General features: G+C 44.7%; 1 protein-coding gene across 1 annotated transcript in view; it reads left to right on the top strand.

Moving 5' to 3' along the window:
* The first annotated feature begins 1,705 nt into the window (after nucleotides 1-1,705).
* Nucleotides 1,706-12,377, top strand: part of LOC118080967 (complement C4) — a 60,221-nt gene continuing 49,549 nt past the window's right edge. Inside the window, exons 1-7 of the mRNA XM_088663457.1 lie at nucleotides 1,706-1,825; nucleotides 5,499-5,685; nucleotides 6,331-6,520; nucleotides 8,573-8,643; nucleotides 9,366-9,454; nucleotides 10,456-10,538; nucleotides 11,506-11,602. Of these exons, the coding sequence (XP_088519583.1) occupies nucleotides 1,749-1,825; nucleotides 5,499-5,685; nucleotides 6,331-6,520; nucleotides 8,573-8,643; nucleotides 9,366-9,454; nucleotides 10,456-10,538; nucleotides 11,506-11,602 (794 nt within the window). The 5' untranslated portion in view covers nucleotides 1,706-1,748. The remainder of the gene's footprint in view (nucleotides 1,826-5,498; nucleotides 5,686-6,330; nucleotides 6,521-8,572; nucleotides 8,644-9,365; nucleotides 9,455-10,455; nucleotides 10,539-11,505; nucleotides 11,603-12,377) is intronic.

Here is a 12,377-nt window from a genome sequence, read left to right as displayed (position 1 = left end):
AATGTGCGCAATGTACTAAAAACGAAGGTAAAAATGGATTATTTAGAAAATATATGATGCAGTTGAAAAAGTTTGAAGATGGAAACATGGAAGGTTATGACAATGCATTTGGATGGCATGTATACTTGTGGTATGACAAGATTAAGGTTCACAAAGGTTTTAAATGTCATATTATAAGAAAATCATTGTTTAATATTTGGGATAGATATAAAGATTTGTTAGAAATAAAAACACCCAGGTGGATTTCACCTTTAGAGGCTAAAGCAAATAAAAAGTTGAACATGGAAACCAAGTGGCTGACGTATAAAGACTTATTGGTGGAAGAGAAAGACAAATTTAAGTTAAAAACCTATGAGCAGTTGATAAGTAATTTGAATGATTGGTGGCAATATCATCATATAAATGAAATGTATAAATTGGATAAAAAACTAGGTTTTCAAAAGGAAAAATCCAAATTGGAAATGGAATTGTTAGAGTCTAAAAGCAAGGAAAAGTTATGGAAGAAGAATATGAAGTTTACCGTTTGTAATGTTTTAAAAGAGAATATGATAAAGATGATGTATAGATGGTATCTTACACCTGTAAAACTAGCTAAGATTTATCATCCAAGTAAAGAGCTTTTGGGATAAGATTTATAATGAAATGAAGAAAGTGTTGAAAAACATGTTTGTTAAGAAACCATAAGCTTTCTTACTTGGAATAATTAGAGAGGAACTACCTAAGAAAGATACTATGTTTTTTCTTTTTGCCACAACAACTGCGAGAATTTTATTACCAAAGAATTGGAAAAGTGAAGATTTGCCGACCGTGGATGACTGGCAGTTGAAGCTGATAGAATTTATGGAACTGTCTGAGCTGACCGGGAGACTTCGTGAACAGAGGGAAGAATCAGTGGAAGAAGATGGGAAGAAATTTAAAGTTTATTTAGCAAATAATTGTAAGATTAGTAGTGTTTAATAAAAGATTTGGAAGTATAAAAAGGTTGTAGAAGAGGATTAGTTGGGTTATTAGTGTTTATTAAGATTTAGTTAAGTGCTATTATTGTATTTAAGATTAAGATTAATTTAGAATAGAATTGTGTTTTAAGAGATTTATCATATTGCCAAGTTAATAAGAGTAATAATATGTTCAGAGATGTGTTAAAAAGACTGGAATCAAGATATGGAAAGTACTAAGGAAGTAAGATAATGAAACGCAGTAGGGAAGGAGTGGAGGAAGTCGACAGAGATTTTATTAATGATAGAAGATTGTTATTGCTTTATATATATATATATTTCATGTTGTGTTTGTAGTTTGTTTTCGTATGTCTTTTGTGTTTTTATTTTCTGTATGTCTTATTTTATAAAACCAATAAATATATACTTAAAAGAAGATGGAAACCATGGAAGGGTGGGGGGAAGTCTAAATGTTTATGATTATGACTAGTGTTTGAATTCAAATGTGTAGTGTAAAAAACTGAATAGAAAAGATTATAAAGAATAAAACGTGAACGGAATTGAATTTATGTGCTCTGCATCCCTAGCTATCCCTATCTGTCCCAATTAAGTTTTCCTTTCCCCTGGACTTGTTTGTCTTAACCCGCTTGAGGGCAGGCCTTTTGGCCATGAATGGTGCTCATAACAGCTGCACATCACTCCTCCTCTGACCCCGCCTCTTCTGACCAGCCCCAAGACTGAATTGCAAACATCCCCTTGCAGCCTCAGGCAGAGCAGCAAGAACTGTCCACTCTGCAAGGGTACAGCCCAGAGATGGCATCTGGGAAGAGGGTGCCTCTCTGGCTGGCATGCTTCGGGGCTCTGGTGACTCTGAGCCACAGCGCTCCAAGGTGAATATGTTGGGCAGGGGTGTGGCTTTGCCCATCCCCATTCCCCTTTCTGACTCCTGTCTCAAGAATAGCTTCTGTTTTTCTGGATGGGCTTCACGCTTCAGCACCTTTAAGAACGACCTGGCAAGCAGAAGTTCAGCAGGTGAAGGGTGGGGTGGGTGTGTTGCATCCTTGCTTCATAAACAGTTACCTGTTGAAGTTCTGCTTGTTGCTCAGGTGTCAAAGGCACAGGAAAAGTGGCAATGCTTGCTCTGTTCAAAGGCATCTGCATGCTCTCAGCAATTGGGCTGCTTGCTTGTTTCAGCTATTTTAACCGTGTTGTAGTCTTAGGCTGCAATTCTATGCTCCCTTACCTGACCGATTGGGCCATAGCTGCCAAGTTTTCCCTTTTCTCGCGAGGAAGCCTATTCAGCATAAGGGAAAATCCCTGTAAAAAAGGGATAACTTGGCAGCTATGGATTGGGCTGCTATTGGCATGTTATTGGTCCTCACTGGGGAAAGACAAGTTGTTACAACCGCAGAAAATAAACAGTAATTTGCATGCATTGCCAGTGATTAACCAGCTGGCTCTTTTTCTTTAAAATGGATTGATTATTAAGGCTTTGGTTTTGTCTTAATGCACTGTTTTATGCATGATATAATTTGATGCAATTTTTATGCAGCAAATAAGGTTTTATGTAAACTATGCTGAACTTCAAGGCAGGTGGGGGGAAATGTCATATAATAGTGTTATCTAACATTGGCTGCTCTCGTATGTAGAAAATACTTTGTTTCCCCTCCAAACTTGTCAAGTATTGCCAACTTTGATTAATACGTTATTGTCAATTTTTGTGATTAGATTTATTTCACATGATAGTATGTAATTCTGAGGGCTATGGAGCGCAATCTTGGGCATTTTACTCAGAAGGAAGCACCACTAAATTCAAAGGGATTTTTTCTCAAGTAACCGTGGGGAAAGTTACAGCTTAGCTAAATTCTTTTCGGGTGCCTCCAGAGTGTCAGAATTTTGTGGGAAAGATCCAAGCCCATGCTTCAGGGTGGTATTCAGTGTTAGTGCTACTCAGAGTAAACACATTGAAATTCATGAAGGTGACTAACTTTTTGTAATAGCACTCTGAGTAGCACTTAGAATCATGGAACTGTAGAGTCAGAAGGGACCCTGAGGATCGTCTAGTCCAACCCCCTGCAATGCAGGAAAATGCAGCTGTCCTATACAGGGATCGAACCTGCAAGCCTGGCATTATCAGAACCACGCACTAACCAGCTGAGCTATCCAGACTGAACATAAACCTTAGGGCTGCACCATTAAAGGGGATTAAAAAGCTCTATTGCTGTAGAGCCACACATCCTCTTAAAAAGGGGGAACCTGACTTCTTGTGTTTTATAAAGCATTGATTTGTGTAGAGCCATCAGCAGATTGGTATGTGTCCCCTTCTTCTTTTTTACTTTTGCAGAACCAGCAAAAAAACAGTGCTGTTTACACACACAAACACACTTTTATTATTTTAAGCATTTTCTTTTAAAATTGATAGTTTGTGCAACTCGGGAATTCCCCAGCTCGTTATATCTAGATGGCGTTAAGGAAACAACACTCTGCGGAAGGCTGCCAATATCAATATTGCGAAAGAGTGGAAATTTGTTCCCACTCTGAAATCTTATTCTTTGTTGCTTGCGTTTTGATTATTTATCAGGGAAAGAACGGGGTTAGGCCAGAAGCTCGAACACAAACAGAACTGGGAGGAGTTGGGTCAGAGCCCTATGCTCAGTTTCCTGGGAGTAACGCACAACGGTCTAACTCGGCCAACTCTACTTTCTTACCCCACTCAAGAAACCCACTTTTGCCACACTCCCTCCCCTTAAGGTTCTATCTCCATACAGGGGTGCCAACTTGAATAAAATATTGTGGGGGCCCAGGGAAGGCCCGTCCCGTTATAATGGATCACATGACACAGTGCGCCCACACTATTTGAATGGGAATACCCATTACCTTTGGGGGGGCTCAGCCCCCTAAATATTTTATGGTGGGGGCTGAAGGCCTCTAGGAGTTGGCTCCTATGTCTCCATACCCTCTAACATTTCTCCGATGAAAATAAGGACGTCCTATTTGATAATATTGGGCGTCGATCAAACATTGAGCATTAAAATACTTCCATATGCAGGGCTGCCTTCAGATGTCTTCTAAAGGTTGTATAGTTACTTATCTCCTTGGCTTGGGGGTGGGGGTGGGCCACATAACTCCATACCTTCCAACATTTCTCCAGTGAAAATAGGGGAGTCCTACCATATCCTCCCAACATTTAGTTGATGAAAGTAGGGACGTCGTAAGAAAAACTGGGACATTTCAGGATCAAATCAGAAACCGGGACAGCTTCTGTAAATCCAGGACTGTCCCTGGAAAATAGGGACACAGAGGACCTGTATCTCTCTTTCGCAAATACACACATACATTTCTTCTTCCTCTTCTTCGGCGATCACTCGTAGCCGAGTAAGATTGTCTTCCATAAACACGGTTTTAACAATGAGTCCATAAGTGACTGCGAAGCCCAGTTCTGGATCCACACGTCCTTCCACAGTGGGGACCTTGGTTTCGGGGCAGGAGTTGATCACGGTGAGGGTTTGATCACAGTGTGGATTTGCCAAGCGTGCCTTCCTCTTAGCATGTTTCTCCCTTGTGTCCTGAGTTTGAGTGTCTTCAAAGCCCACGAGCCCTTTGGTAAAGGCTGTTCTCCAACTGGAGCGCTCGCAGGCCAGTGTTTCCCAGTTGTCAGTGTTTATACTACATTTTTTTAGATTTGCCTCATGAGAATCTTTAAACCTCTTTTGTTGACCACCAACATTACACTTTCCGTAAACACACACAGGAAGAACACGCATCCCTCCCTTCCAGACACACATGCATACATTAGGGTTGTTGTATCTCAAAAAGTGAAAATCAGGACAGAGTTGTTTAGTTATTTTTTTGCCTGAAGTTGTTGAGGTTCTTTTAGGTTTTGTTTTTAAGGGGAACCAAAGTTGTTTACCTTTTCTTTTTTTAGTTGAAGATACAATAATTTTTGAGATTTGAAGCTTTATAACGGCTTTTTTGGCATGATTTAACCCCTGTTGCTGGTTTTCCAGGATATTTGCCCGATTTCCGAAAAATAATCCAAGATGCCATTTTCAGAGGTGAATTCCAGGACATGTCCTGGAAAACCAGGACATATGGCAGCCGTAGCATACATACCCTTTCTCCTCCCTCCCCCTCACAGATAGAACTTGCTTCCCTCTGCCACTTGCCTGCCAGTGCCGAGGCTGTCATTCACACTCACAGGCTATGCCATATAATATATATAAATGAGCCTATAAGAGTCTGCTGGATCAGGCCAGTGACCCATCTGGTCCAGCATCCTGTTTTCACCGTGGCCAAGCTGCTTAGAGGTTTTTGCTGTTAAATTATGTTAAATATTTTGTTGGGTTTTTTTTAAAAAAAATAACATTAAAAAAGAAAATAATAATGCATTCCAACAATATGCATCTGTATATGATTTGGTTTGTTCCTCCCTCCCCACAGAGCCTTTTCTCGCCTGTCGCAGCTTGCAAAAGTGTTTGGCATTTTCAGAGCCGCAGGAAGAGTAGCTGCAGGAAGGAAATAGTGGGGGCCAACTCTATTATGATATCTCTGCCCACTTTGCAGGTTGCTGATGGTAGCGCCCAGCGTGGTGACGGTGGGAGTGGAGGTGCCGGTCGCCCTTCAGGTTGAAGACGCCCCTCCAGACGGGCTGTTAGGCACCGTTTATTTCCAGAATGAGAATACCGGGAGAAAATGTTCCCATGATGTGCCCTTCAGGGTTGGGCCCAATATAAAGAAAGTGACCTTGAAGGTAGGAGATGCTGCTGCCCTCGGGAAATAGTTCCTGGTTCTAAGCAATCGTCAAGACTAGCAGGGGCGGAGGAACCCTCTCCGGCACCCAGGGCGGTGCAGCCCGTATGGCCTGCGCATGTGTGGCATCCCGTACGGACTGCATATGCGGCATCCCACGCATGCGCACTCCATATGGGCTGCTGCTTGCATGGTGACCGTACAGGCTGCCGCACGAGTGGCATCCCGTACGGACTGAGCATGTGTGGTGACCATACGGGATGTTGCACATGTGCAGTCTGTACAGGCTGCTGCTCGCGTGCGGCGGCCATACGGTTACCGTGCGAGAGGCAGCTCGTACGGATGCCGCATGAGGGAATGCATGTGCCCTCGGCCGCTCTACAGCTTAGGGGAGGCAGGGGCCATCTTGTCACCCCTCCCAGAGTGGCACCCGGGGCGGACTGCTCCCTCCGCCCCCTCTTCCTACGCCCCTCACTCCTAGAGCTACCTGGAGCCCATTGGAACTGATTGGGTGGAAGCCAAGGATGCCAACACTAGGGGGAGCCAGAGCCAACAAGAGGCAGAGTCCGGTGTTTTGCACAAGCAAGACCTTTTGCCTCTCCCGGGGCCTTCTCCCCACTGTCTCCCCCCTTTCTCATTTTCTCAGGTGACCCCCGAACACTTTACGCAATGCGGCTTGACTCGCCTCCGGCGGGAAGGCTACATCCAGCTCGTGGCCCGCAGCCCGCAGCTCCCGACCCCAAACGGGGTTCAAAGCCTCAACCTGCGGTGGACTGCTCGGAAAGGGTACCTGCTTCTGCAGACCGACAAGCCAATCTACACCCCACGACAAAAGGGTGAGTCCAACGCCTTGAGCATTTTGGTGTTGCTCGGCCAATGTTTTCAGTTTGCAGGCATGCACCCTTAAAAGACCCACAAGACACCCAAAAGAAAAGCTCAGCCTGTGCACATGCTATATCAATAATAATAATAATAATAATAATAATTTATTATTTATATCCCACCCATCTGGCTGGGTTTGCCCAGCCACTATAAAGCTCATCTTTTCCCTCAAAGTTAATTCTGGGCACTGTCGTCTGTTACAGGTGTCTGTTACAGGTGTTACAGGAGGGATAAGACAACAGCGTCCACAATTCTTTGAGGGAAAGCTCATAGAATCATAGAGTTGGAAGGAACCCCAAGGATCATCCAGTCCAACCCCCTGCAACGCAGGAATATGCAGCTGTCCCATATGGAGACCGAACCTGCAACCTTGGCAATTAATAGCACCATGCTCTAGCCAACTGAGCTGCCCAAATAAGAGTGTGCCTGAGGTTGCATACACACCATATATTTAAAACACATTGTCCCAAACCAAACCCACCTCAAAAATCCTGGGAACTGTAGTTTGCTAAGGGTGCTGGGAATTCTAGGGGTTCTTATGGGTTCCAGGATTCTTATGGTTGAGGGAGATTGCTTTAAATTCATAACCTGGCCTGTAGCCTTGGAACAGCAGCCAAGTGTGCTGCGTACATTTGGGGCTCATCCGAGGATCCCACTGCTTATGCTGCTGTTCTGTACTTAGAGCAGCAGCCTTCCCCAAACTGGTGCCCTTAAGATGTTTTGAACTCCCAGGTCAGCCCCAGACAGCACAACTATGGCTGCCTTAGGGCCCCACCCCCCTGCCCACCAAACATCCCCTTTCTACACTTTTGTGATTCCTTATTGCCTTATCCAAGATAGCACTGTGAGAGAACTGCTTCTATCGCAGCACGTGGGTTGGGAAACGAAGACCCATCTCACAGGACCCTTTGCCAAAACCCATAGCCTGACTCAATATTGTCCTTCTCACACGCATGGCAACGTCTGGTTATGTAGGTCCAAAGGGTGAAATAGCAAAGTCCAGTTTGCTCCACACCTCACATTGCACACCCAACCCTCCTCGATTGCTTCTCAGCCTTCGTAAGCAAAGCCCTGTGGATTCCCACACCTGCGTGCGCGCGCGCACACACACACAGAATGTGGCTGCCAAGTAACCACCAAGCCCAAAGCCAGTACATAATACTCTGCAAAGGCAGCAGCTTAAGTTATCAATGTAACTGGGATACAAAAGCAACTACACTTTAGAGTAGGATTAAGCAGTTTAATGTGCAATGTCATCCTTATAGCCACAAAGAGATTTCTTCCCCCTCTTGTGTTGCTGTATAGGGAAGTTTTTAATGTTTGATATTTTATTATTATTATTATTATTAATAATAATAATAATAATAATAATAATTTTATTTATACCCCACCCTTCCCAGTCAAGACCGGGCTCAGGGCGGCTAACAGCAAATAATATCAACACAAGTATAAAAGAAACAATTCAGTTGAAATGCAGATTAATACAATGTTAAAATTCAATTTTAAAATTAAAAATGTACAAATAAGATAAAACCATTATGAGATAAAACCTTAGGGGAGGGTAACCGTGGGGTCAGACATCATTCTAAAACGTCAAAGGGCATACTGGTAAATTAAAAGTGTTTCTTACCTTGATTTCTCTGTAAAAATGCTGTTTTCTTGCTGCCAATTCCTGGTTGCTCTGCAGCGCTCTCTGGTGTCACGTTTTAATAACGCATAGTGAACGTTAAAAGTAGGACATAATGTGTCCATCGACGTTATGAAAACCCTTCCTTAATGTTATAAACCGTGAGTGTAGATCCGCCCCCAGTCAGATGGGTGGGATACAAACAGGGCTTTATTTCAGCCAGAATTTGCCACCTCTCAGGCGGGCACCATTGCCATTATAAGAGACCAAGGGAGGATCTTTTCTAGTAAAAGATCACCGGGTGTTGTTGTTGTTGTTGTTGTTGTTGTTGTTGTCCTACTTCTTCCTCACACTCCATTTTTGGTTCTTCTGTTTCCAGTGAATTTTCGAGTTTTTGTCCTGGATCACAAGCTGAGGCCAACTGCCGAATCCGTGGTTGTCACTGTGCAGGTAACTGAGAGCGTTGTTCCAAAATGCAAAGGCGTGGGAGGTCAAAATTGACACTCCCTATCCTATCAAACAATCCATAGCCCGGCATCCTGTTCTCGCAACACCAGACCAGATCCCTGTGGGAAACTCACGAGCGAGACTTTAGTGCGATGCAAGCACTGTCCCCTCCTGTGGTTATTCAGAAGCATTCTGCCTTTGACTGTGGGGGTGCCATCTTGATTGGTAGCCAGGATGAATTATCCTCCACGAATTTATCTCAGTCCCTGCTACCAGGGAATTTTGGGAATTGTAGCGCTGCAAGGGGAACAGGCGGCCTTGGCACCCATAACATAGTACCAGGGCTTTTTTTGCAGCCTGAACTTGCTGGAACTCAGTTCTGGCACCTCTCAGGTGGGAACCATTGCCATTCTAAGAGATGAGAGAGGAGTCCTGGCACCTCTTTTTCTAGAAAAATAGCACTGCATACTATACTTCCCAGGATTCTTTGGGGGAAGCCAACACAAAATATTTGAGGGGCCTGCCGTCCCAAGTTAATGGACATTGCCATTCAAAGGGTGGGTGGGTGCGCACAGCATCATGTGATCGATTAATTGGGGCGGGGCTCCCCCCCAATATTTATTCAAGTTAGCACCCCTGCACTGCTTTAAATGTACATTGCAGATGTAGCCATGATAACCTGTTGTCAAAACATGGGTGTCTTCCTGTCTCTCTGTCTCCATCAGAACCCGCGGGGTATGCAGGTGCGGAAAGTCGAGCGTATGCCGGTCCAGTTTGTGATAAATGATCACCTGTCAATCCCCGATATCTCTGAGTAAGTTTAACCAGTGGTGTGTCAATCTGGTCCAGGCGAATTCGAGAGGTGGCAGAAATTTGAGGGTGGAGACCCTAAAAGTGCCCCTATTTTCCAGGGACATCCCTGATTTAGAGAAGCCGTCCCAGTTTCTGATTTGATCCCGGAATGTCCCGCTTTCCCTTAGGACGTCCCTATTTTCACCAGAAAAGAGTTAGAGGGTATGGTAAAAAGGTAAAGGGACCCCTGAACATTAGGTCCAGTCGTGACCGACTCTGGGGTTGCAGCGCTCATCTCGCGTTATTGTCCGAGGAAGACGGCGTACAGCTTCCAGGTTATGTGGCCAGCATGACAAAGCCGCTTCTGGCACACCAGAGCAGCACATGGAAACACCGTTTACCTACCCGCTTGGAGCGGTACCTATTTATCTACTTGCACTTTGGCGTGCTTTCGAACTGCTAGGTTGGCAGGAGCTGGGACCGAGCAACGGGAGCTCACCCCGTCATGGGGATTCGAACCGCCGACCTTCTGATCAGCAAGCCCTAGGCTCTGTGGTTTAACCCACAGCGCCACCTGCGTCCCTTAGAGGGTATGGTAGGATGTCCCTATTTTCACTTGAGAAATGTTGAGGGTATGGAGTTATTTGACTCCCGAGCTGTTTGAAGGCAATCCTGTATATGGAAAAGACCCTGATGCTGGGAAGGATGGAGGACACTAGGACAAGAGGACGACAGAGGACGAGATGGTTGGACAGTGTTCTCGAAGCTACCAACATGAGTTTGACCAAACTGCGGGAGGCAGTGGAAGACAGGAGTGCCTGGCATGCTCTGGTCCAGGGGGTCACGAAGAGTCGGCCACGAGTCCACGACTAAACAACAACGAATATACATTGCCACCCAGCTTTTTGCGGGGGGGGGGGGGTAAATGCTGTTCAATATGCAAAACCAGTTTTCTAGTTCTTTGTATTACTATGGCCTGGATCAAGTTTTCTTCCTGTTCTTTCTGCCTTCCCCTCCTCTTAGGCCTGGCATTTGGCGAATCACAGCCTATTTCACCACCACACCAGGTTACAACACGACCACTGAGTTCGAGGTGAAAAAATACGGTATGTTCTTTGGTCTGCTGCTAAGGCAGAGGGCTTTCTGAGAGCTGTGTGTGACAGGCAGCAGCTCAACAGGTGCGGTTGTTGAAACAACCTGATAATATGATTCCCCCCCACCCTCCCTTTTCGTGAGGAAGCGGTGCATTCTTACAGTGTACGATTATTAGGCTGCCAGGTGTTTTGGTACCATATCTGAAGTAACAGAAACCTGAGTGCTGCTGATGGGCTGAGGGGAATGGGCTGAGTTGGAAGAATGCAGCTCCACAAAGCTGGCAGCTGAGGGGGCTAAGATTAGGCACTTACCAGGATCTCAAAGACTAGCAAAGGCCTCACTTCGACACTGTGCACAGGGCATCCAAATATTGCAAAATGCAATATTCTACCCACCTGCACAAGAAGGGCAGGTGAGAGAATACAGGAACCTAGGAAGCTCCCAGAATCAGTCCCAGGCATCTCTGAGTGTGATTCTCTACAACTGTGAGAATCATAGAATTGTAAAGTTGGAAGGGACCCTGAGGGTCATCTAATCCAACCCTCTGTAGTGCAGGAATCTTTCACCCACCGTGTGGCTCAAACCCACAACCCTGAGATGAAGACATAGCTGCCAAGTTATCCCTTTTTTTAAGGGATTTTCCCTTATGCTGAATAGGCTTCCTCGCGAGAAAAGGGAAAACTTGGCAGCTATGCATGATGAAGAGCCTCATGCTCTACCGACCAAGCTATGAAACCTCTCTGTGGAGCAGAAGGCAACCCCCAAACCCTCTTTCAAAAGGCTGCCTACTTGGGCAGCGAGTCGCGTTCCATAAAACTGGGGGGCCACCGCAGACAAGGCCCTGCTCCCAACTGCATTAAGATGAAAGCTCCGTAGGCTAGAGCTTTCCCAGAAGATCTTACATGGCACAGGCCATTTGCACCGTAACGCTGATTTGCGCACCGCCAGCCGAATTTCAGCCTGTCTTTCTCTCCTCAGTGCTGCCTCATTTTGAGGTGACGATCGTCCCGGAACGGAAATATATCCTGACCTCACCCCAGCAGAACTCCGACTTGAGTATTGACTTGCAGGCTAAGTAAGTTCCTCTTGCGGGTTGAGGGGTTTCTGATATACTATAATTAACCGATTTGAAACATTATATAAGCCACCCTTCACCCTTTAAATATAAACTTTAAAGGTTCCTGGCACAAAAGCCCCTAGACCTATTTGGTCTCATATTTGGAAAGTTTATTACCCAGGGACACCTTTCTCAATGTTCCCCAAATTGAGGTCCCAACCAAATGTGGTTTGTTCACACCCCTACTAGGTGGGCCTTTGGTTTGGTTCAGCAGCGATCACACTAGGATATATTCTGTATTATATTGCAAAAAAGCAACACCGTTTAAGAACGTGTATTGTGGTTGTTGCTTTAGGCCTCAAATAAGACCCTGTTTCGTTTGACCAGAGGGCAGACAGTCCATCCTTACACACACACATAGATACATACGCACAAAGGAATTCTGCATTTCTGGTTTATCTATTATTATTATTATTTGGCATTTTAAAATTTTTATTGAAATTTAGACCAAAAACAAACACACCAAATATTTGAAACAAATAATACAATAATTCCAAAAATCTTGACTCAACTAAAGGTTAATCATCAAACACAAAAATTACAAGATAATTTATACTATTATTGTACTGTTGACTTCCCATCACCTCCCGTAGTGCTTCTCATCTTTTCTTGCAAAGTACATACTTTCCTCTTCGTCTTCTTATATTCTCTTTTGTACATCACTGAATCCGATCATACCAACAACTCTTATACTCTCTAATAAAAAGCCGGTCATTCTAAGGCTGCCATGGAA

Source organism: Zootoca vivipara, chromosome 2, assembly GCF_965207765.1.
Source record: "Zootoca vivipara chromosome 2, rZooViv2.hap1.1, whole genome shotgun sequence".
NCBI lineage: Eukaryota > Metazoa > Chordata > Lepidosauria > Squamata > Lacertidae > Zootoca > Zootoca vivipara.
This window is presented reverse-complemented; position numbering and strand designations above follow the sequence as displayed.